We start from the raw sequence: 26,566 nt of genomic DNA, 5'->3' as shown, positions 1-26,566 counted from the left end.
ATTGTTGCCATCGGCTGCGACATGGTGGTGCTCATGTTGGAGATGGACTCCCCCATTTTCTGAAAATTTGCAGACATCGCGGCTGAAAAAGCTGCCAGAGCCTTATGCAATTGTTGCAGCCCCTCCAAGATCATCCTCTTTCGCAATGGCCCCCGAGGTTCAGCGTCACGTTGCAGCTCAGCAGAGCTTGGCATCCAGTGAGGACTCTTCACTTCTGACCCTGTCAACACTATCTGCTCTTGCTCACTTGTGAATTGTGAGATGCCAGGCGACATCACTACTCTATGGTGCAAAGAACCCACCGAGATGTGCTGATGCTGTGTGTGCTTGGGTCTGCTGACGCTGCACCTCAGAAGCTGGAGGTTCCTTTGAGGAGTCGTCTTCCTCCTCCGGCTGTACAGTGGGAGGGCGGGGGGCAGTTGATGGACCTTTTAGAGAGTAAAGAGCAGCGGGAAATGGGGAGACTGAAGTCAGCAACCAGTGAAATGTCATTATGTACATAATGGTAATGTTACCCATTCCATTATGCACATGGTGACATTTCAAGAATGGGTGACATTACCATTATGTACATAATGACATTTCACTGGCTGCTGACTTCAGTCTCCCCATTTCCCGCTGCTAACAACTCTGCAACTCCCAAAATCTCCAGAGCCCCCTACTCTGCGACTGTTAATTGTGTGAAGACTGGAGGGCCACCTCCAGTTCTTTGCCTCTCCCTGTTGTTCTGGGCTCTTTTCTCCTGCAAGGAAAGAAAGAAGAGAAGTTTAAGTGAGACTGATGGAATGAGTGTAAGGAATGGATGAGTTACATCCATAGAGGGTGACTATGAGGGTGTGGGATGTCAATGCCAAATGGCCTCCTTCTGTGGTGTTAGTCAGATGGGGTCGTGAGTCTGTACATAAAGAGAGAGGGATGGGTGGATGGGCACGGTAGGTTGGTGTGAGGAATGATGTGCAGGAGTAGGCTTTGGAAGGTAGAGTGATGGGGATGTGTTGACAGGCACATCAGGGTGAGGGTGAATGTGGCAATGCACTCACCTTTCCTAACCTCATGAGATCGTTTCCTGCACTGGATCCAGGTCCTCTTCACCATAGCCCTGCTGCAGACCTCCTAAGCTCTATCCAGCCAGGCTTGTTTGGTTTCTTGTTGACGTCTCCTATCAGTAGGAAAAAGGACCTCCTGCGTGCTCTGACTGCCTCCACCAGAGTATGCAGGGCTGAGTCTGAAAAGCGTGGAGCAGCCCTCAGCCGTTGGCTATCCATCCTTGCTACTTTATAACAGTATTCAGGCCTCTGTTTGTCAGGTTCCACCCTCTAGCAGTCTTCAAATGAGTTGAGTGCAAGGCTGCTTTAAATATCGGCTGGAAATGAGACATTAATGAGTTGAGTGCAAGGCTGCTTTAAATATCAGCTGGAAATGAGACATTAATGAGTTGAGTGCAAGGCTGCTTTAAATATCAGCTGGAAATGAGACATTAATGAGTTGAGTGCAAGGCTGCTTTAAATATCAGCTGGAAATGAGACATTAATGAGTTGAGTGCAAGGCTGCTTTAAATATCGGCTGGAAATGAGACATTAATGAGGTCATCACACCTGCACCATTTAATCCGGCCGGGAAATGCACACGAGTCTTTCAATTGGGGCCATTAAGTTAAAATTGGTTTGAAAAACACACTGCTCAGAACATTGTGTGGAGTCACCATCAAGGCACCATTTTAACAATTAAAGATATAATTTTAAAATGAATTATTTTCATATCTCTAAAGAGTCTCTTTAAATACTATTTAAACACTGTGAAATTCCAGTCTTGTGTTGCAACTTTGGCACAGAGGACTGGTGCAACCCCCAATGTAATGGTGGAACCCCCCAGTGAAATGGTGCACATGGCTGTCTGCAGCCATTAACACCATTTCTCTCGGGGTTCCACTATTTTTTTTCTCAAGCTACAGTGGGACACTGGGACAACGCCTGCAGAATCTCAGGGCTTGTGTCTATTGGACACCAACAACTAAGTAAATTATTTTGGCAGAGTTACTTAGACCTTTTACAGAGTGAACAAATGTTGGAACTGGTAGAAATTGCACATTAATTCAATGTCCAAAATTCTGTATCATGTGATGAAAATTGTCAGTTTATAGTAGTTGGTTGTGTAGCTCACAGCTAGAGAGCAAAAACTGACCACTACCTCGTTCAGCTGCTTCATCCTTTTAGTTCTGAGTCTATTAACTAGAGGCATGGCAGGGGAGCTCAGTCCCGTGGAGTGAACATCCTGTGGCATGTGGGAAGTCCTGGACGCTTCGCGCAGCCTGGACAACCACGTGTGCAGGAGGTGTCTCCAGCTGCAGCAACTCAAGCTCCATGTTTTGAAGCTTGAGCGGCGGCGGGAGTTACTGTGGTGCATCCGTGAGACTGAGAATTTTGTGGATAGCACGTTTCAGGAGTTGGTCACCCCGCAGCTTAAGAGTGTGCAGGCAGAGAGGAAGTGGGTGACCACCAGACAGAAGAGGAGTACTAGGCAGGTAAGTGCAGGAGTCCCCGAGTCCATCTCGCTCTCCAACCAGTATTCTGTTCTGAGTACTGGTGAGGGCGATGGTGCCTCTGGGGAGTGCAGCCAGAGCCAAGTCCATGGCACCACGGGTGGCTCAACTACACAGTGGGGGAGGAAAAAGAATGGAAGAGCAATAATTGTAGGGGATTCAATAGTCAGGGGAGCAGACTGACGTTGCTGTGTCCACAGACGTGACTCCAGGATGGTATGTTGCCTCCCTGGTGCCAGGGTCAAGGACATCACTGAGCGGCTGCAAAGACATTCTGGGGGGGGGGGGGGGAGAGGGAGAACAGCCAGAGGTCGGGATTCATATCGGTACCAATGACATAGGTAGAAAGAGGGATGAGGTCCTGCAGGCAGAGTTTAGGGAGCTGGGAGTGAGATTAAAAAGCAGGACCTCAAAGATAGTGATCTCCGGAGTACTGCTGGTGCCGCGTGCTAGTGAGTACAGAAATAGGAGAATAGAACAGATGAATGCATGGCTGGAGAGATGCTGCAGGAGGGAGGGCTTTAGGATCCTGAGGCATTGGGACTGTTTCTGGGGGAGGTGGGACCTATACAAGCCAGATGGATTGCACCTCAACAGAGCTGGGACCAGTAACCTTGCGGGGGTTTTTGCTAGTGCTGTTGGGGAGGGTTTAAACTAGCTTGGCAGGGGATGGGAACCTGAGAATAGATTCAGTGGGGAGAGAAGCAAAGCTGGAATTGGGCAGCAGAGAAGAAGTAGAAAATGAATTTGGAAGACGGAGGAAACAAGGGCTGGAAAATAGACAACAGGGGAGTTTGGCAATATTAAATGGTATATACTTCAATGCAAGGAGTATAGGGACTATGGCAGATGAGCTGAGTGCACAGATTGACACTTGAGAGTACGATATTATAGTTATTACTAAGACATGGCTGAAAGATGGGCAGGTATGGCAGCTCAACATTCCTGGTTACAGGGTTTTCAGGTGGGATAGAGAAGGGTGTAACAAAGGAGGGGGTGGGGGGGTCGCAGTATTGATTAAAGAAACAATTACAGCTGTGAGAAGGGATGATATGTTGGAGTGGTCATCAAACGAGGCCAAATGGGTTAAATTAAAGAACAAAAAAGAGGCGATCACACTACTGGGAATGTAATATAGACCCCCAAGCTGTCAGAGGGAGATAGAAGAACAAATATGTGTGAAAATTGCTGCGAAGTTCAAAAACTATAGGGTGTAATAGTGGGGGATTTCAACTACCCTAATATTAATTGGGAAAAATGTAGTGTAAATGGTACATAGGGTGAAGAATTCCTAAAATGCATTCAGGAGAACTTCTGTAGCTAGTATGTAACAAGCCAAATAAGGGAGGGGATGGTTCTGGGTTTGGTTTTGGGGAATGAAGAGGGGCAGGTGGAAGGGGTATCAGTAAGAGAGCATTTTGGTGCTAGTGATCATAATTCAGTAAGATTTTTGGTAGTTATGGAAAATGCTATGTATGTAATTATGTAATAAATGCCACCAGAAGGCGCAACTGTTGGAATCCTAATGGTCACCTGCACACACATGCAGGGCCAGTCTAAAAGGTTGGCTGCCATGTTGTTTAGGCACTCTGGAGTTGTAATAAAGAAGACTAAGGTCACACTAAGTTTAGCTCACAGTACTCAGCCTCGTGGAATTCTTCTATACACAACAATTGGCGACGAGTAACAGAATACGAACCTTCACGCAACCATGGCTACAGTTGGAATATTAGAGAGATTCATAAAGGGTGATGATTGGAAAGCCTTCATCGAGCGTCTCGACCAGTACTTCGCGGCCAATGAGCTGGAAGGAGACACTAACCCCTCACCGTCTGTGGGCCTAAAATATACGGCCTCATCGAGAATCTGCTTGCACTGACCAAACCAATGGAGAAGGAACATACAGAGTTGTGCACGCTGGTTCAGGACCACCTCAAGCCGCATGGCCAGATATCGTTTTTGCATGCATCATCGCTCCGGGGGCCAGGATTATGTTGCCGACCTGAGACGCCTCGCGGGACCTTGCGATTTTGGAGCTGTGTTGGGGCAAATGCTACGGGACTTTTTCGTGCTGGGCATCAGCCATGAGGTCATTCTTCGAAAGCTGTTGGCTGCCGAAATCCTAGACCGGAGCAGGGCCATCGCAATCGCCCAGGCATGCATGGCTATGGACGATAACACCAAACAGATGTCTTCTCAACATCGAAGCTCAACGCCAAGTACTGTGCATAAAATGATGTCGCTAGCAGGCCGAACTGCATATGGCAGGGCCTATACGTCTGCGGCTGCAAGACTTGTGATGACTCAGAGCCCGCCATTGGGGGTTAATGTAAATCCATTAGCAACGTGTTGGCGCTGTGGGAGTAATCATCGGGCCCCATCAATGTCGATTCAAGCACTACTTGTGCAAAGGCTGCGCAACGATGGGGCAAACGTGCTGCGACATACGACGTGGCAGAGGATGATCGATCCGGCGCAGATCACACAGCACAGGCAACTCAACCTGAGGAAGAAGTGCATGGGGTACATACCTTCATCACCAAAAGCCCTAATATAATGCTGAAAGTCAAATTAAATGGAGTTCCAGTATCCATGGCGTTGGACACGGGTGCGAGTCAGTCAATAATGAGCCAGAAGGCTTTTGAGAAACTGGGGCAATAAAGCACAAAGGTCCAAACTGAGCCCGATTAATGCAAAGTTGCGTACCTACACCAAAGAGCTCATACCAGTCATTGGAAGTGCGGCAGTGAAGGTATCGTATGATGGAGCTGTGCATGACCTATCATTATGGATTGTTCCTGGCAATGGCCCAATGCTGTTCGGCAGAAGCTGGCTAGAAAAGATTAGATGGAATTGGAACAACATTAAAGCACTATCTTCAGTGGATGACGCCTTGTGTACTCAAGTGCTGAGCAAGTTTCCCTCGCTATTCGAACCAGGCATCGGCAACTTCACAGGCGCCAAGGTACAGATCCATCTGGGCCCCGATGCACGGCCCATCCATCACAAGGCTCGGGCGGTTCCGTACATGATGAGGGAGAAAGTCGAGTTCGAACTGGACAGACTCCAATGCGAAGGAATCTTATCGCCAGTCGAGTTTAACGAGTGGGCCAGTCCAATTGTTCCGGTGTTGAAAAGCGATGGCATGGTTAGAATCTGCGGAGACTACAAGGTAACGATTAACTGAGTCTCACTACAAGACCACTACCCACTGCCCAAGGCGGATGACCTGTTTGCAACGTTAGCGGGGGTGGGGGGGAGGAAGTCATTCACCAAGTTGGACCTAACCTCCGCCTACATGACACAGGAGCTGGCTGAATATTCAAAAAGACTGACGTGCATCAACACACACAAAGGGCTGTTTATATACCACAGGTGCCCTTATGGAATTCGCTCGGCTGCAGCCATTTTCCAGAGAAACATGGAGAGTTTGCTGAAATCTGTTCCGCACACTGTTGTGTTTCAAGACGACATCCTGATCACTGGTCGTGACACCATCGAACATCTACACAACCTGGAAGAGGTTCTAAGTCGCCGTGACAGAGTGGGACTCAGGCTGAAACGCTCCAAGTGTGTTTTCCTGGCACCAGAAGTAGAATTTTGGGGAGAAAGATTGCAGCAGTCGGCATCAGGCCCACGGACTCAAAGTCAGAGGCCATCAAGAATGCACCCAGACCACAGAATGTGATGGAGCTGCTTTCGTCCCTGGGATTCCTCAACTATTTCGGTAACATTCTACCCAGGTTGAGCACGTTGTTAAAGCCTTTGCACATGTTGCTATGTAAGGGTGACGACTGGGTTTGGGGCAAATCTCAAGACACAGCCATTGATATGGCCAGGAACTTGCTATGTTCAAATAAGTTACTTGTACACTATGACCCATGTAAACGTTTAGTGTTAGCTTGTGACGCCTCATCGTACGGGGTCGGCTGTGTGTCACAGCAAGCCAATGTATCGGACAACCTCCAACCGGTTGCATACGCGTCTAGAAGTCTGTCTAAGGCTGAGAGAGCCTATAGTATGGTCGAGAAAGAGGTGTTAGCATGTGTAAGTGGGGTTAAGAAAATGCACCAATACCTATTTGGACTTCAGTTTGAGTTTGAAATTGACCACAAGCCGCTCATTTCGCTGTTTTCAAAGAGCAAAGGTATAAATACCAATGCTTCGTCCCGCATCCAAAGATGGGCACTAACATTATCCGCTTATGACTGTTATCCGCCACAGACCACTGAAAACTGTGCCGATGCTCTCAGCCGGCTACCATTACCCACCACTGGGGTTGAAATGGCGCAGCCCGCAGACTTGCTATTGGTCATGGATGCTTTTGAGAGCGAGAGGTCACCCGTCACAGCTCGCCAGATCAGGACCAGCTAGGAACCTGTGCTATCATTAGTAAAGAGTTGCGTCCTAAATTGGAACTGGTCGGCCGTTCCCGGGAACTGCAAGATGAAATTAAACCGTTTCACCGACGCAAAGATGAAATATCCATCCAGTTGGATTGTCTCTTATGGGGTAATCGCATGGTTTCACCAAAAACAGGCAGGGAAAAGTTTATATGCGACCTACACAGTACCGACCCAGGCATTGACATGGTGAAGGCAATTGCCAGGTCGCATGTTTGGTGGCCCAGCATTGACTCGAACTTGCAGTCGTGTGTGCATCACTGCAACACTTGCTCGCAACTGAGCAATGCACCAAGGGAGGCTTCACTAAGTCTGTGGTCATGACCCTCCAAACCGTGGTCCAGGATCTACGTAGATTTTGCCGGCCCCTTTCTAGGAAAGATGTTTTTAGTAGTTGTGGACGCTTACTCCAAATGGATTGAATGTGTAATCATGTCATCCAGCACGTCCACAGCCACCATTGAAAGCCTCTGGGCCATGTTCGCCACCCATGGATTGCCCGGCGTCCTTGTCAACGACAATGGACCGTATTTCACCAGCTCAGAATTCAACGAGTTTATGACCCACAATGGCATCAAGCATGTCAGGTTTGCTCCGTTTAAGCCCGCGTCTAATGGTCAAGCGGAGCGGGCAGTCCAAACAATCAAGCAGAGCATGAAATGCATGACAGACGGCTCCCTGCAGACCCGCTTGTCTCGCATTCTGCTCAGCTACTGGACGCGATCCCGCGGCAGAATTGTTAATGAAGAGAGCCCTCAAAACCAGGCTCTCCTTAGTCCACCCGGATCTTAATGATCACGTGGAAACCGGCAACACCGGCAGAACATGTACCACAATCGCGCAGCTGTTTCACGTGACATTGATGTTAACCTGAATTACGGTCATGGTCCCAAGTGGGTTGCTGGCACCCTTTTGGCCAAGGAAGGGAATCGGGTGTTTATAATCAAACTGTTAAATGGCCAAACGTGCAGAAAGCATTTAGATCAGACCAAATTACAATTTACTGACAACCAGGAACGACTTGAAGAGGACATCACCATCGACGATCCACCAACACACACCGAACCAGCAATCGACCTCGCTGTCAATCATGAGGATGAACCCACCATTCCTGACAGTCCGGTCAGACCAGCCACGGTGCAGTGCAGCAATGGTCCGGCCAATTCACACATGAACTTAGACGATCAATCGAGGAGCGAAGGCCTCAACTTGTAAATAACTTGTACCAAAGACTTTGGAGGGGAGTGATGTTATGTATGTAATTATGTAATACTTGCCACCAGAGGGTGTGACTTTTGGAGTCCTAATGGTCACCTACACACACGTGCAGCGCCAGTATAAAAGGTTGGCTGCCATGTTGTTTAGGCACTCTGGAGTTGTAATAAAGACTAAGGTCACACTAAGTTTAGCTCACAGTACTCAGCCTCGTGTAGTTCATCTATACACAACAGAAAAGGACAAAGGGGGACCACGAATAAAAGTTCTCAATTGTGGTAAAGCCAATTTTGCTGAGCTAAGATGGGATTTGGCCAAAATGGACTGGAAACGGCTACTTGATGGTAAATCCGTGTCAGACCAGTGGGAGGCATTCAAGGAGGAGATCCTGAGGGTACAGTTCAAGTATGTTCCCTTAAAAAAGGGTGGGTCTAACAAATCTAGAGCCTCCTGGATGTCAAGGGACATACAGGGTAAGATAAAGAAAAAATGGGAAGCTCATGACAGATACCGCGTACTCAACACTGCAGAAACTCTGGAGGAGTAGAAGTACAGGGGTACAATTACAAAATATATCAGGAAAGCATTGAGAGAGCATGAAAGAATGTTGGCAAGTAAAATCAGGGAATACCCAAAGATGTTTTATCAATACATTAAGTGCGAGGACACTAGAGAAAGAGTAGGGCCTATTAGAGACAATAAAAGAAAATCTGTATATGGAGACAGAAGATGTGGGTCTATGTGTGCAGGAAGTGTGTCCAGCTGCAGCTTCTGACAGACCTCACTGCTGCAATGGAGCTGCGCATGGACTCACTCTGGAAATCCGCGATGCTGAGTTTGTCATGAATAGCACGTTTAATTAGTTGATCACACCACAGGTAAAGGTTACTCAGGCAGATAGGGAATGGGTGACCATCAGACAGAGCAGTGGAAGGAAGGTAGTGCAGGGGTCCCCTGTGGCATCTCCCTCCAAAACAGATACACCGTATTGGGTACTGTTGGGGGAGATGACTTCTCAGGGGAAGGCAGCAGCAGCCAAGTTCATGGCACCATGGGTGGCTCTGCTGCACAGGAGAGCAGGAAAAAGAATGGGAGAGCTATAGTGATAGGGGATTCTATTGTAAGGGGAACAGATAGGCGATTCTGCGGCTGCAAATGAAACTCCAGGATGGTATGTTGCCTCCCTGGTGCAAGGGTCAAGGCTGTCTTGGAGCAGCTGCAGTGCATTCTGGAGGGGGAGGGGGAACAGCCAGTTGTCGTGGTGCATACAGGTACCAACGATATAGGTAACAAATAGGATGAGGTCCTACAAGCTGAATTTAGGGAGCTAGGAGTTAAATTAAAAAGTAGGACCTCAAAGGTAGTAATCTCAGGATTGCTACCAGTGCCACGTGCTAGTCGGAGTAGAAATTGCAGGATAGTTCAGATGAATACCTGGCTTGAGAAATGGTGCAAGGAGGGGGATTCAAATTCCTGGGGCATTGGAACCGGGTCTGAGGGAGGTGGGACCAGTACAAACCAGACAGTCTGCACCTGGGCAGGACTGGAACCTTTGTCCTAGGCGGAGTGCTTGCTAATGCTGTTGGGGAGGAGTTAAACTAATATGGCAGGGGGATGGGAACCTATGCAGGGAGGCAGAGGGAAGTAAAAAGGGGGCTGAAGCAAAAGGCAGGAAGGAGAAAAGCAAGAGTGGAGTGCAGAGAAATCAAGGGCAAAAATCAAAACGGGCCACATTACAACATAATTCTAAAAGGACAAAGAGTATTAAAAAGCAAGCCTGAAGGCTCTGAGTCTCAATGCGAGGAGCATTCGTAATAAGGTGGACGAATTAACTGCGCAGATAGCTGTTAACGGGTATGATGTAATTGGGATTATGGAGATATGGCTCCAGGGTAACCAAGGCTGGGAACTCAACACCCAGGAGTATTCAATATTCAGGAAGGATAGACAGGAAGGAAAAAGAGGTTGGGTAGCGTTAATGGTTAAAAGGGGAGGTTAACGCAATAGCAAGGAAGGGACATTAGCTTGGATGATGTGGAATCTACAAGAGTAGAGCTGCGAAACACCAAAGGGCACCAAGAAAACGTTAGTAGGAGTTGTGTACAGACCACCAAACAGTAGTAGGGAGGTTGGGGATGGCATCAAACAGGAAATTAGGGACACATGCATCATGGGTGACTTTAACCTACATATTGATTGGGCTAACCAAACTGGTAGTAATACTGTGGAAGAGGATTTCCTGGAGTGTATAAGGGATGGTTTTCTAGACCAATATGTTGAGGAACCAACTAAAGAGCAGGCCAACCTAGACTGGGTCTTGTGTAACGAGAGAGGATTAATTAGCAATCTGGTCCTGCGTGGCCCCTTGGGGAAGAGTGACCATAATATGGTAGAATTCTTCATTAAGATGGAGAGTGATATAGTTAATTCAGAGACTAGGATCCTGAACTTAAAGACAGGAAACTTTGATGATATGAGACGTGATTTGGCTAGGATAGACTGGTGAATGATACTTAAAGGGTTGACGGTGGCTAGGCAATGGCAGACATTTATAGATCACATGGATGAATTACAACTATTGTACATCCCTGTCTGGCATAAAAATAAAACAGGAAAGGTGGCTCAACCGTGGCTAACAAGAAAAATTAGGGATAGTGTTAAATCCAAAGAGGAGGCATATAAATTGGCCAGAAAAAGCAGCAAACCTGAGGACTGGGAGAAATTTAGAATTCAGCAGAGGAGGACTAAGGGTTTAATTAGGAGGGGGAAAATAGAGTATGAGAGTAAGCTTGCAGAGAACATAAAAACTGACGGCAAAAGCTTTGATAGATATGTGAAGAGAAAAAGATTAGTGAAGACTAACGTAGGTCCCTTGCAGTCAGAATCAGGTGAATTCATAATGGGGAACAAAGAAATGGCAGACCAATTGAACAAATACTTTGGTTCTGTCTTCACTAAGGAAGACACGAATAACCTCTCAAAAATACGAGGGGACTGAGGGTCTAGCGAGAAGGAGGAACTGAGGGAAGTCCTTATTAATCAGGAAATGGTGTTAGGGAAACTGATGGGACTGAAGGCCGATAAATTCCCAGGGCTTGATAGTCTGCATCCCAAAATTCTTAAGGAAGTTGCCCTAGAAATAGTAGATGCATTGGTGGTAATTTTCCAAAATCCCATAGACTCTGGATCGGTACCTATGGATTGGAGGGTAGCTTATGTAACCCCACTTTTTAAAAAAGGGAGAGAGAAAACAGGGAATTATAGACCGGTTAGCCTGACATCGGTAGTGGGGAAAATGCTGGAATCAATTATTAAAGATGTATAGCAGCGCATTTGGAAAGCAATGACAGGATCGGTCCAAGTCAGCATGGATTTATGAAAGGGAAATCATACTTGACATATCTTCTAGAGTTTTTTGAGGATGTAACTAGTAGAGTGGATAAGGGAGAACCATCGGATGTGGTGTATTTGGACTTTCAAAAGGCTTTTGACAAGGTCCCACACAAGAGATTAGTGTGAAAAATTAAGGCACATGGTATTGGGGGTAATGTATTGACATGGATAGAGAACTGGTTGGCAGACAGGAAGCAAAGATTAGGAATAAACGGGTCCTTTTCAGAACGGCAGGCAGTGACTAGTGGGGTGCTGCAAGGTTCAGTGCTGGGATCCCAGCTATTTACAATATACATTAATGATTTGGACAAAGGAATTGAATGTAATATCTCCAAGTTTGCAGATGACACTAAGCTGGGTGGCAGTGTGAGCTGTGAGGAGGATGCTAAGAGGCTGCAGGGTGACTTGGACAAGGTTAGGTGAATGAGCAAATGCATGGCAGATGCAGTATAATGTGGATAAATGTGAAGTTATCCACTTTGGTGGCAAAAACAGGAAGACAAATTATTATCTGAATGGTGACAGATTAGTAAAAGGGGAGGTGCAACAAGACCTGGGTGTCATGGTACATCAGTCACTGAAGGTAGGCATGCAGGTACAGCAGGCAGTAAAGAAAGCAAATGGCATGCTGGCCTTCATAGTGAGAGGATTTGAGTATTGGAGCAGGGAGGTCTTACTGCAGTTGTACAGGGCCTTGGTGAGACCACACCTTGAGTATTGTGTGCAGTTTTGGTCTCCTAATCTGAGGAAGGACATGCTTGCTATTGAGGGAGTGCAGCAAAGGTTCACCAGACTAATTCCCGGGATGGCAGGACTGACATATGAGGAAAGACTGGATCGACTAGGCTTATACTCACTGGAATTTAGAAGAATGAGAGGGGATCTCATAGAAACATATAAAATTTGATGGGACTGGACAGGCTGGATGCAGGAAGAATGTTCCCGATGTTGGGGAAGTCCAGAACCAGGAATCACAATCTAAGGATAAGAGGTAAGTCATATAGGACCGAGATGAGGAGAAACTTTTTCACCCAGAGAGTGGTGAACCTGTGGAATTCTCTACCACAGAAAGTTGTTGAGTCCAGTTCGTTGGATATATTCAAGAGGGAGTTAGATGTGGCCCTTACGGCTAAAGGGATCAGGGGGTATGGAGAGAAGGCGGGAGTGGGGTACTGAAGTTGCATGATCAGCCATGATCATAGTGAATGGCGGTGCAGGCTCGAAGGGCCGAATGGCCTGCTCCTGCACCTATTTTCTATGTTTCTATGATTCTTAATGAATACTTTGCATCATTACAAAAGAAAAGGGTGATGCAGACTTTGCAATGAGGGAGGAGGAGTGTGAAATATTAGATGGGATAAACATAGTGAGAGAGGAAGTATTAAGGGGCTTAGCAGCGTTGAAAGTGGATAAATCCCCAGGCCCGGATTAAATGTATCCCTGGCTGTTAAGAGAAGCAAAAGAGGAAATAGCAGAGGCTCTGACCAGCATTTTCCATTCCTCTCTGGCTACAGGTGTGGTGCCAGAGGATTGGAGGACTGCTAATGTTGTACCTTTGTTTAAAAAGGGAGAAAGGGAGTGACAGAGTAATTACAGGCCAGTCAGCCGAACCTCGGTGGTGAGAAAATTATTGGAAAAAATCCAAGGGACAGGATAAATCTTCATTTGGAAACGCATGGATTAATCAAGGACAGTCAGCATGGATTTGTTAAGGGAAGGTTGTGTCTGACTAAGTTGATCAAATTTTTCGAGGAGGTAACCAGGAGGGTCGATGAGGGCAGTGCGTATGATATAGTGTATATGGATTTTAGCAAAGCTTTTGATAAGGTCCCACGTGGCAGACTGGTCACGAATGTAATAGCCCATGGGATCTTGGGCAAAGTGGCAAGTTGGATCCAAAATTGGCTCAGAGGCAGGAAGCAAAGAGTAATGGTTGATGCATGTTTTTGCGACTTGAAGGCTGTATCCAGTGGGGTCCCGCAGGGCTCAGTGCTGGGTCCCTTGCATTTTGTGCTATATATCAATGACTTGGACTTAAATGTTGGGGGTACGGTTAAGAAATTTGCAGATTACACTAAAATAGGTTATGTGGTTGATAATGAAGAAGGAAACTGTGGACTGCAGGAAGATATCAATGAACTGGTCAGGAGGACAGAACAGTGGCTAATGGAATTCAATCTGGATAAGTGTGAGGTAATGCATTTAGGGAGGCCTAACAAGGCAAGGGAATAGACATTAAGTGGTACGACACTGAAAAGTGTAGAGGAACAACGGAAACTTGGAGTGCAGGTCCACAGATCCCTGAAGGTAGCAGGCCAGGTAGATAAGGTGGTTAAGAAGGCATATGGAATACTTGCCTTTATTAGTCAAGGCATGGAATACAAGCGCAAGGAGGTTATGTTTGAATTGTATAAAACACTGGTTAGGCTGCAGCTGGAGTACTGTGTGCAATTCTGGTCACCACATTACAGGAAAGATGTGATTGCACTGGAAAGAGTGCAGAGGAGATTTACAAGAATGTTGCCTGGACTGGAGAATTTTGGCTATGAGGAAAGATTGGAGATGCTGGGTCTGTTTTCTTTGGAACAGAGGAGGCTAAGGGAAGACCTGATTGAGGTGTATAAAATTATGAGGGGCTTGCATAGAGTGGATAGGAAGAACTTGTTTCACTTGGCAGAGGGGCAAACAACCAGGGGGTATAGATTTAAAGTAATGTGGGGGAGGTTTAGAGGAGATATGAGATGAAATTTCTTCACCCAGAGGGTGATGGGGGCCTGGAACTCACAGTCAGAAAGGGTGGTAGAGGCAGGAACCCTCCCCACATTTAAATGATACTTGGATGTGCACTTAAAGTGCCATAATCTACAGAGCTACGGACCAAGAGCTGGAAAGTGGGATTAGGCTGGTTGGCACTTGGTCGGCCGGCATGGACACGATGGGCCGAAATGACCGCCTTCTGTGCTGTAAATTTCTATGATTCAATCCTTGCATTTATGTGCCACTGTTTATTATGCCATGGGACTATTGATGGGAGGTCAGAAGTCATATGGTAGATAGGGAAATGGCCGTTTTTCTAGAGACACAGGATTTGGAAGTTGACTTCCATCCATATTTAGTGATAAGGGCTCTAAGTTACTCTGGTCTCAGTTGAGGTCTAAGGTAGACCCAGGTCAGTTTGGAGTGCTGGTGGAGTTCAGAACATTGAGGAACTAATTTTTATTTCTGATGCTTGGAAAACAGATTCAAGACGGGGTATAATGGTGTGCTAAATTTAGAAATTAAATCTGGCACTTTGGCTTTAATGGGCCCATCTCCCCCTGCAATGCGTTTCTTCTGTCGTCCACCTTCTGTGGCACTGCTCTCACATGGCTCTTTTACTACACGAGCCACTATAGGCAGTACATATCTTGCAATGGCATCTTCTTCAGTACCCCTGCAATCATTTAGGGAAAAAGAATAGGGAAGGAAAGTATATCCTAAATTGTATGATTTTTAACAGCAAGAGCACAAGTAATGTGGTTGACTCTTAACTGTCCTCTGAAGTGGCCTAGCAAGCCACTCAGTTGTAGTAAAACTGTTACATCCTGAGAATGAATAATTTTTTAGAAGTGGAAGATTGTTTCCACTGGTTGATTAGTTGGTAATACAAGGGTATAGATTTACGATTACCACTGGAAGACCGATGGGAATGCTTGCAAGAATCTTTCCACAGAGAGTTATTAGAACATAGAATTATTACCACAAGTAGGTATTGAGAAAAACACGAAAACATCATTTGAACGGGAACTAGGTAAGTATTTGGCAAGGAAGAATATAAAGGGATCCAAAGAAAGAGCTGAGAAATGGGAATTAGGTAGCTCCAAATGAAGAGCTGGTGCAGTGGGCTAAATGTCCTTTCAGTGCTATAAATTCTATGGTCCTTCGGACAGCTCTAATTCCGCTCCTTCTCCAGTCTAACACTGAAATGTAAACCACTTTAGGAGGTTTTGCTATGTGATGTGTATGAAAATTGTTGTTGGCTTTACCAATTAAGTTTTTTTAAGGTTATATAACCATACCTGAACTTTATGTAACCTTACCTGATTCTTTATTCTCCTTTTCTTCTTCTAATGAGATAAGCCTATAAAATGAAACAACCAAAATAAAAATCTGAAACATAAATTAATACAAATACTTTGCAAGTGTTAGACTGCCTATCTGCCAAAGATTTGGAAAAATTAAATCTCAAATCTTACATTACAGGGTATTTATAAAAACACTCTATAGTAAATTGACAAAGGTTGTGCAATTCCATAACAATTACCAGTGTTTAGACATGTAAATTTAATGATTATCATGTAGTCCCAATGAATACTTTAAGAGCATTGTTTGTATTTGAATCATTCAATGCTTGTTTACTACAAACAATTATCTAAAAAATTAATACGCTAAAAGTGACATTTCAAAATTAGGTACATGTGAATACATTTTTTTTTTAAGTAATCTGAATATAATTATATATTATAAAATACTTGAAATCATAGTATTAATAGTAAACAGGGATTTAAAATAAAATGGCAATTACAAATATTGAATCAAAATTAGCAGGTGGTATGCATTATGATTTTCAACTATTTCTTCTTTCTAGGTATGACTCCGGCCAATGAAGAGTTTTCCCCCTAATTCCCATTGACTTCAATTTTATTCTGGCTCCTTGATGCCATAGTTGGTCAAATGCTGCCTTGATATCAAGGGCAGTCACTCTCACCTCATCTCTGGAATTCAGCTCTTTTGTCCAAGTTTGGATCAAGGCTATAATGAGGTCTGGAGCCGAGTGGTTCTGGCAGAACCCAAACTGAGCATTGGTGAACAGGTTATTGGTGTGTAAGTACTGCTTGATAGCACTGTCGACAACACCTTCCATCACTTTGCTGATGATTCAGAGTAGATGATGGCCGGATTGGATTTGTCTGCTTTTAGTGGACGGGACATACTTGAGCAGTTTTACACATTGTCGGGTAGATGCCAGTGTTGTAGCTATACTAGAACAACTTGGCTAGAGGCGCGGATAGTTCTGGAGCACAAGTCTTCAGCACAACAGCCGGGATGTTGTCAGGACCCATAGCCTTTGCTATATCCAGTGCGCTCAACCGTTTCTTGATATCACATGGAGTGAATCGAATTGGCTGAAGACTGGCTCGTACCAATGCACTGGAGCATCAATCAGTGTGTTGTGCCAAGGCAGTGAGAATGCAGATTTAATCCACATACTATTGAGCTTCGACTCTCAACCATACTGCTACCACACACTTTGTCAAAAAGGAAAAACTGTGAACATTGGAAATCTGAAGCAAAAACAGAAAATGCTGGAGATGGACAACAGACCAGTCAGCATCTATAAAGTAAAGAGATAGGCTATGACATTTTGGCCACTGAAACAATAGCACAAAAGAAAATTTGACCCCTGTGGGTTCCCATTAGCTATAGGATCTGGAATTTTGCAATGGAAGAAAGCGGCAGAATTATAAAAAACAGGAAATCTGGAGGCTAATTCATTTCTTCCTCCCACTTGAGCGCAAGTTGGGTGGATCACAACCAAAGTATTTTCTGGTTCAGATCTTTTTAATGGGCCTGACTCTCCCCTGCCACAGGAACACACCTTAGAAGGAGTTTGAAACCAAAATTGGGGAGTAAATGACCACCAATGTCAGGGCCAGAAAGAACAGCCAGAAGGCCTCGGGTCTTAATTTTGCTGGCCTTATGAGAAAAGGGGTAATTACTTTTATGGTGCGGCTAGGTGTTTGCTGCCTGCCTGCCTGACCCTTCTTAGATCATAGCAAGCACTAATGCCCATTTATTGTGGATGCCACACGTGTAAGTTGCTGCCAAGTGGAGATCCAAGAAAATTAGGTAGAAGGCATGATGATGTCACTCCCTGCTCCATATCAGTACAATTACACTCGAGCACCCTTTTCGGTTGCAAATGTCCATGAAGCATAAAGGGAATGAAGATCTGGTGGCAAGGTCCTCTTGTCACTTTTTCATCTGCTTTTCATCAAGGAATTAAACATACCCCAGATGCAAAACAGAGGAAAATTGACTCCCTAATTTATTACAATTTATTTGTACTTTTAGCAGCTCTGCCTGCTCAAGAGCTATTTCTTTATCTGTATCCAGTCATACTGGATTTTATATTTGATTTTAAGAAAACATAAAAGGAAATGTTTTCAATATTTGTTACAGGTAAACTGTTGGGAAAATAAGTGTGATCCATAATGCTACAAAATACATATAGCTTAACCAGCATTGTTGGAGGTATAATTGATAATACATCTGTTAATATTTACAGTTCATAGTAAAAACTTTTAAAACCGATTAGAAGTGGAGCAGCCCTGTCACTTTAAACAATTGAAAGCATTGCATTTGTGTTCACATTCACATGTGGATTAATCCTCAAGAAAGAATCAATCTAGAAGCATGAGTGCACATTACACTTTCCTTTAAAAGTATTCCAAACTGATGACACAGTAAATAAATGATCTTTACGGTGTGGCTCTGAACCCTAAGGTGCAGGAAAGTTGGAAGTTTGCTAATCTCAGCCAGGGTGGTAGCAGGGCTGTTACAATTTTCATCAGTGTCCTTGGGCGAGGGAAGGAGGGAAATTTTTTAAAAATCCATTGGTCCCCTCTGAAATTGCACATGTGGATGTGTCCTGAGAACAAGATCAATGCTTAGCTGTGATGACTCTCATCATATCAACTGACACTAATTTCCATTTATAATATTGTTGCATATGCAATAACTCAATAGGCAGAGTATCGTGAACTCAATCAGGTGCGACCTGACTCTATTTTATTAGCTCTCAAAGTGAGGATTAAACATGGAGGGCTTTCTTTATATACAAGGGCTGCACGTGTGTGTCTGTGGCCCAATGAACTTCGACGGTCGCTCCCCCCAGGCATACATACATTACATCATTCCCCCTCAAGATCTTGGTATCAGTCCTATTTACAAATTGAGACCGTCTGGGGCTTTCTGTTCCCTACTTGATCGTCTCAGTTCAATTCCAGATCTGGGTGAGCTCTACGAGTCATTCATGACTTGAGGCTGGGTAGCCAATCTAATGGGAGTGGCAGTGTCCATGTCGGGGGCTGAAGGTCGAGATTCATTGACAACAGCAGGGTCTTCTGATGGCTGAATATGAATCGTTTGGTCATTGATAGTGTCTTCTTCAAGCTGTTCCGGTTCGTCTGTGTGCCGCAATTTCGTCTGATCAATGTGCCTTCTGCATGTTTGCCCATTAGTGAGCCTGACAATAAGCACCCTGTCACCCTCCTTGGCCGCAACAGTGCCAGTAACCCACTTGGGGCTTTGACCATAATTTAGCATATACACAGGATCATTAATAGAGATGTCACGTGACACGGCAGTGCAATCATGATACCACTGCTGATGTTGATGTCTGTTTTCGATGTGATTGTTAAGATCAGGGTGGACAAGTGAGAGCCTGGTCTTGAGACCTCTCCATCAACAGTTCAGCAGGGGGAACCCGGTAAGTGTGTGGGGTCTCGTCCTGTAACGAAGCAGTATGCATGATAAGCGAGTCTGCAAAGAACCGTGAGTTACACATTTCAGGCTCTGCTTGTTGTTTGGACGACTTGCTCCGCTTGACCATTGGGCGCAGGTTTGAATGGTGCTGACCTTACGTGCTTGATACCATTGAGTCTCATAAACTCTTGAAACTCCAAACTCATGAAGCACGATCCGTTGTCGCTCACAACGATGTCGGGCTGACCATGAGTGGCGAACATGGTACGAAGGCTCTCAATGGTGGCTGTGGATGTGCTGGATGACATGATTACACATTCTATCCATTTGGAATACGCATCCACCACTACCAAAAATATTTTACCCAGGAAAGGACCTGCATAGTCGATGTGGATCCTCAACCATGGTTTGGATGGCCACGACCACAGACTTAGCGGAGATTCCACTGGTGCATTGCTTAACTGCATACAAGTGTTGCACTGATGCACACATGACCCTAAATCAGAGTCAATGCCAGGCCACCAAACGTGAGACCTGGCAATGGCCTTCATCATTACAATACCAGGATGGGTATTGTGCAAATCCCGTACAAATCTCTCTCTGCCTTTCTTGGGCATAACAACATGATCACCCCATAGCAAACAATCAGATTGAATGGATAGTTCGTCTTTGCGATGGTTGTAAGGTTTGGTCTCATCACACACTTCCCTGGGAATGGCCAACCAATCACCACTAAGGACACAACGTTTTACAACCGATAAGATCGGATCCTGGCTGGTCCAGGTCCTAACTTGTTGAGCAGTGACAGGCGATCCTTCACTCTCAAAGGCATCCATGACCAACGGTAGGTCTGCGGGCTGTGGCATTTCCACCTCCGATGTGGGCAACGGTAAACGGCTCAATGCATCGGCATAATTCTCGGTGCCAGGTCTATGGCGAATGACATAATCATTGGCAGATAATGTCAGCACCCACCACTGGATGTGGGACAACGCGTTGGTATTGATACCTCTATGCTCTGAAAACAAAGATATGAGCGGCTTGTGATCAGTTTCAAGCTCGAAACAAAGCCCAAACAGATACTGGTGCATCTTTTTAACCCCATATACGCAGGTTAAAGCTTCTTTCTCTACCATGCCATAGGCTCTTTCCGCTTTAGACATGCATCTCGACACGTATGCAACGGGTTATAATTTGCCCGACTCATTGGATTGTTGGAGCACGCAACCAACCCCATGTGATGAAGCATCACAGGCCAATACTAAACGCTTGCATGGGTCATAACGTACCAGCAATTTGTTGGAACAAAGCAGATTTCTAGCCTTCTCGAAGGCCCCGTCTTGAGATACACACCAAACTCAGTTGTCGCCTTTTCTGAGCAGCATTTGGAGTGGCTCTAATAATATGCTCAATTTAGGTAAGAAATTACCGAAGTCGTTGAGAAGACCAAGGAACGAACGCAGCAACATTCTGGGATCTGGGCGCATTTTTGATGGCCTCTGTTTTCGAGTCCGTAGGCCTGATGCTGTTTGCAGCAATCTTCCTTCCCAGGAATTTGACTTCCAGTGCCATAAAGACAAATTTTGAACGTTTCAGCTTGAGCCCCACTTTGACCAGATGACGTAGAACCTCTTCCAGGTTGTGCAGGTGTTCGGCAGTGTCACGAACTGTGACCAGAATGTCATCTTGGAACACCATGGTTCTAGGGACGGACTTCAGTAAACTCTACATGTTTCTCTGAAATATGGCCTGCAGCCAAGCGAATTCCGAAAGGACACCTGTTGTAAATGAACAGCCCTTTAAGCGCATTGATGCACGTAAGTTTCTTCGACGATTAGACAAGCTGCTGTGTCATGTAGGCTGACGTCAGATCCAATTTGGTGAATGACTTTCCCCGGCTGGCATTGCAAACAGGTCATCAGCCTTTGGTAACGGGTATTGATCCTGTTTCGAAACTCGGTTGATCGTAACCTTGTAGTCGCCACAAATCCTGACAGTGCCATCACTCTTCAGCACAGGAACAATGGGACAAGCCCATTCGTTAAATTCGACCGGTGAATGTCCAGTTAGATTTCGACCTTCTCCCTCATCATGTATGGGACTGTCCGGGCTTTGTGATGGACGGGTCTTGCATCAGAGTCCAGGTGGATCTGCACCTTGGCTCCCGTGAAGTTGCCAATGCCCGGTTCAACAGCGAGGGAAATTTGCTCCGCAATTGAGCACACGAAGCGTCATCCACCGATGTCAAAGCTTTAATATCGTTCCAGTTCCACTTTATTTTTTCGAGCCAACTCCTGCTGAACAGTGTTGGACCATTGCCTGGAATGATCCATAGCGATAGATCATGAACCGCCCCATCGTACTACAACTTTACTGCTGCACTGTCAATCACTGGTATGAGCTCTTTGGTGTAGGTACGCAATTGTGCATTTACTGGACTCAGCTTTGGTTTCACGACCTTGGTATCCCACAGCTTTTCAAAAGTCCCCTGGCCCATAATTGACTGACTCGCACCCGTGTCTAATTCCATAGATACCAGCACGCCGTTCAATTTTACTTCAATCATTATCGGTTGGCTCTTTGTCAGGAACGAATGTACACGATACACATCCTCCTCGGGTATCTCGGGTTGCATTCCCGGATCCACTCCGGATCGATCATCATCATCTATGTGGTGTGTCGCAGCACACTTGCTGAGCTGCGGACACATCTGCTGAAGGTGCCCCATTTTCGCACAGCCTCTACAAATATACTGCCTGAAACGACACTGATGAGGCCAATGATTGCCCCCACAATGCCAACAGGGTGAAATCGGATTAGTGCCCAATGGCGGACTTTGAGCAGCTACAGGTTTCGCAAACACAGTCGGGTAGGCCCTGCGAGGTGCAGCTCTGCCAACTGACGACACAATCTGGTGCACAGTACTTGCCGTGGAGTTCCGACTCTGCGAGGATATCTGCTTTGTGGTCAGGTAAGCCTGGGCAATCGTGATGGCCCTGCTCAGATCCAGCGTCTCCGCAGCCAGCAGCTTCCGCAGGATCACCTCATGGTTTATGCCTATTACAAAGACGTCACGCAGCATGTCTTCCAACGCGGTTCCAAACTTACACGGCCCAGCGAGACGTCTCAGGTCGGCAACAAATTTCGCCAGGTCCTGGCCCTCAGAACGAACATGCTTGTAAAAGCGATATCTAGAGATAATGATGCCTTTTTTAGGTTTGAGATGGTCCCGAATCAGAGCATATAATTCCTCATAGGTCTTTTCCATTGGACGTGCAAGGTGAGAGCAGATTCTTTATGAGGCCATACATTTTTGGACCACAAACCGTGAGGAAAACCGCCCTGCGCCTAACTGCGTCAGCGTCTTCATCCATCTTGTTGGCCACGAAGTACTGGTCGAGGCGATCTGTAAAATCCTCCCAGTCTTCTTCCTCTACGAATCGCTCCAGGATTCCAATGGTGCTCATTTTTTTGTGTGTGTGTGAAAGTTGGTATTGTACCTCGTCGCCAAATGTTGCATATGCAATAACTCAATAGGCTTAGTACCGTGAACTCAATCAGGTGCAACCTGACTCTACTTTATTAGCTCTCAAACTGAGGATTAAACATGGAGGCTTTCTTTATATACAAGGGCTGCACGTGTGTGTCTGTGGCCCAATGACCTCCAACGGTTGCTCTCCCTGGTGGCAGGTAAACCCAGGGATACATACTTTACAAATATATAGATGAGTGAAGTCTGCTGGCACAGCTGGAACCATGAATCACTACCCAGGAGAGTCAAAGGAGTAAATAAGTTTGGGGGAACATTCAAAAAGAACTTTGCTGCTGTGTGTGGACAGGTTTTAAGTTACAGGGTATGCCTTGTGCTTTTACAAAGAATTGCATGAGCTACAGTTTAGGCATTTTTCCAATCAAATCTTTAATCCATGGTGCTGTCACATAGTATGCTGTATGGTAAAGAATGTTACAGAAATAACTGAAGTCTGTTTTGTTCATTTTTCTGTCAAACATATTTTCCAAATACTTCATAAAATATTCTCACAAACACAAAATGCATGATTTATTTCTGCCTCACAAATAATGCAGCAGCCTGAATTTTTATTGGAAATACATGATCCAAATAGTTCACAATTTTTTAATGCAATGTCTGCTGAGAAATGTGTTTTTTCAGTGTAAATTTTAAATGTAGTTGTGGACTGTGCCCTGATCCAAGCTAATGTAACTATCCTCACTGCAAGAGCATCAGAATAAACAAATCACTTCACAAAATATATCCACATTATACAGCTCCGTGGCACAATTTCACATCAGTAATACGAACTTTTATTCAGCATGAAATTGCAATTTTAAGATCTAAGTATCATTCTGGCAAGGTTGTATCACTACCATTTGCAATTATTAATTTCATACTAAATATAATAACTGACTAAACAGCTAAAAATAAAGAAATGTAAAACAATTGGCTAAAGCATCAACGATGCATGCATTGTGATGCTCCATGTCACAACATATGACAACTAGCTAGGAATACTAGTGCCTGATAATTCAACATTTGTTTCATCAATATGAACACAGGATATAAGATCTGTTGGTATTTAAAAAAAAATTATTTTGGCATTTCTATTCCTGTCTGCCAAAGATATTCTTTTCATCAAATGTCTGTTGCAATATCTGCTGTTCTGTCTCCCATGGGAGCGATACAAGCTGTAGTCACACCATTCTGCAAAGCAAAATATAAAAAACTATGGAATTCACACTGGAGACTACAGCATGAATTTCCGTCTGCTGCAGTGTGGCAGTCTGTACTTGATCTCCATTGAGGCACAGTAATTGACTGCGAAAGGCACCATCGTCTGTCTTGGCAACCATTTGACATAACAAGCAATTCCGATGAACAAACCCTGCCCAGTGGGCTCAGCTTCTTGCCACCTGGGCCTAGGTAAACTCTTGCAACCAAAATACATCATGCATGTAGAGATATGGAGGCGATTTCTACCTGCAGTGTATACTGGGTGGGCAATGGATAGGGCGTCCACTCTGCCCCAATTGTGTTGTTGATCTGACCCCAATGAAAATTGAATGCCGAGCTACTTTAATCACATTGCGTACAGGCAGATCTCTCTTTGGGACGGCCTGCTACTTCTTAAAGCCAGCCTTCATCTCTTAAAGAGGAGTTGCAGTTTTCATTGGTGATGTGTGCAAAGCGCATTGTGGAGTAGCAGACATGATGTCGATGGACAGGGTACCCTGATTTTCAGACACTGAGGTGGAGGTGCTTATTGAAGAAGTCTGGGTCAGGAAGGAGATCCTGCCTCCCTTAGGTAGCAGATGGGTTCCACGACCAATAAGTCACATGCATAGAGAGAGGTGGTTGAGCAGGTCAGTGCTGGCAGCATCACTCCCGAGATCTCGTTGCAGTGCCGGAAAAGGTTCAATGGCCTTACTCTGAACACAGCCCTGCAATACCGCTCTTCCCAGGTACTGTCCTCCCCACTCCTTCAAATCTGCCGCTATCATCCCTCTCCTCAAAAAAATCAATCCTTGACCCTCTCCATCCTTGCAAACTACTGCCTCACCTCCAACCTCCCTTTCCTGTCCAAAGTCCTTGAACATGTTGTTGACTCCCAAATCCGTCCCATCTTTCCCAGAACTCCATGTTTGAATCCCTCCAATCAGGTTTCTGCCCCTGCCACTGTACCGAACTGGGCCTCATCAAAGTCACAGATAACATCCTTTGTAACCGTGACAAAGGTAAATTATCCCTCCTCGTCCTGTCTGCAGCCTCTGATCACTCCATCCATTTCCAACGCCTCTCCACCGTCGTCCAGTTGGGTGGGACTGCATTTGCCTGTTTCCATTCTTATCCATCTAATCGTAGCCAGAGAATCATCTGCAACCCGCATCGTTACCTCTGGAGTCCCCCAAGGATCTATCCTTGGCCCCTTCCTATTTCTCATCTACATGTTGTCCCTTGGCGACATCATCTGAAAACAGTTTCCATATGTATATTGACGACAACCAGCTCTACCTCACCACCACTTCCATCGATCCCTCCATCATCTCTAAACTGTTAGACTGTTTGTCCGACATACAGTACTGGATGAGCAGAAATTTTCTCCAATTAATTATTGGGAAGTCCAAAGCCATTGCCTTCGATCCACACCACAAAGTCCGTTCTCTAGCCACCGACTCCATCCCTCTCCGCTAGCATCTGCCTGAGACTGAACCAGACTGTTCTCAATCTTCGTGTCATATTTGACCCTGAAATAAGCTTCTGAACATATATCCACGCCATAACTAAGACCACCTATTTCTACCTCCATAACTTCGCCCGTCTCTGTCCCTGCCTCAGCTGATCTGCTGCTTGTTACCTCTAGACTTGATTATTCCAATGCACTCCTGGCCTGCCAAGTTCTATCCTACTTAAACTTGAGGTCATCCAAAACTCGGCTGCCCATCTCCTAAGTCACACCGTCCCGTTCAACCATCACCCCTTTGCTCGCCGACCTACACAATGCATCGATTTCAAAATTCTCATCTTTGTTTTCAAATCCCTCCATGCACTCACCCCTCCCTATCTCGGTAACCTCTTTCAGCTACAGAAACCCTGAGATATCTGTACTCCTCTAATTCTGGTTTCTTGAGCATCCCTGATTTTAATCGTTCAACCATCAGTGGCCGTGCCTTCAGCTGTTTGGGCCCTATGCTCTGGAATTCCCTCCCTAAACCTCTCCACCTTTCTTTCTTTTAAGACGCTCCTTAAAACCTCTTTAACCAAGCTTTTGGTCATCTGCCTTAATTTCTTCTTTTATGGCTCGGCGTCAAATTTATCTGTTTTGTCTTGTAACATTGCTATGAAGCGCCTTGGGACGTTTTACTACATTAAAGGCGCTATATAAATAAAAGTTGTTGTTGCACTCAACACCTGCTAATGCTCTCCATTCTGGCTCAACCAATAATCTGCTCTTATTTCATTTAGATTTAGATTAATTCCCACATTTTTGTTAAGTTCTTTGATACTTCAAATTGTATACCTTTTCTTTCATTCAACAACTTGACCCTCTTTTATACACCTGCTGTTTCTTTCTCTCAGCATGCACACTATGCCCCACATATATTCATAACCCTTTCACATGCCACACACTAACCCACTCTTACTCTTCTTGCAGCAGATGCTTGTACACAACAGAAGGAAGTCTGGAAGAAAGTGGGGGTGTGCATGAGAATGTTGCAAATTCTCATTCCAATGCAGGATGGCACCACTGACATCACTGGGGGTCATGCAGCTATGAAGGTGGTGAAGCTGGAAGCCAAGGCAACAGGTCGTTTGGTCATTTTTCCTTCCTTAACACTTTCCACCTAAGTCTCCAGTTCATACTCATACACGCACACACAGCATATACTCTGGGCATCCATTGCATTGCCTGCTACTGCTTACCCTTGCCTTGACATCTTAACCCTTGCCCCACCAAACAGTAGCTTAAAATCA

General features: G+C 45.3%; 1 protein-coding gene across 1 annotated transcript in view; it reads right to left on the bottom strand.

Annotated features, from left to right (window-relative positions):
* ica1 (islet cell autoantigen 1) overlaps window positions 1-26,566 on the bottom strand; it is a 384,634-nt gene that overhangs the window by 89,956 nt on the left and 268,112 nt on the right. Inside the window, exon 10 of the mRNA XM_070881029.1 lies at window positions 15,630-15,670. Coding sequence (XP_070737130.1) covers window positions 15,630-15,670 — 41 coding nt within the window. The remainder of the gene's footprint in view (window positions 1-15,629; window positions 15,671-26,566) is intronic.

This window comes from Pristiophorus japonicus, chromosome 5 (assembly GCF_044704955.1).
Source record: "Pristiophorus japonicus isolate sPriJap1 chromosome 5, sPriJap1.hap1, whole genome shotgun sequence".
Classification (NCBI taxonomy): domain Eukaryota; kingdom Metazoa; phylum Chordata; class Chondrichthyes; family Pristiophoridae; genus Pristiophorus; species Pristiophorus japonicus.
This window is presented reverse-complemented; position numbering and strand designations above follow the sequence as displayed.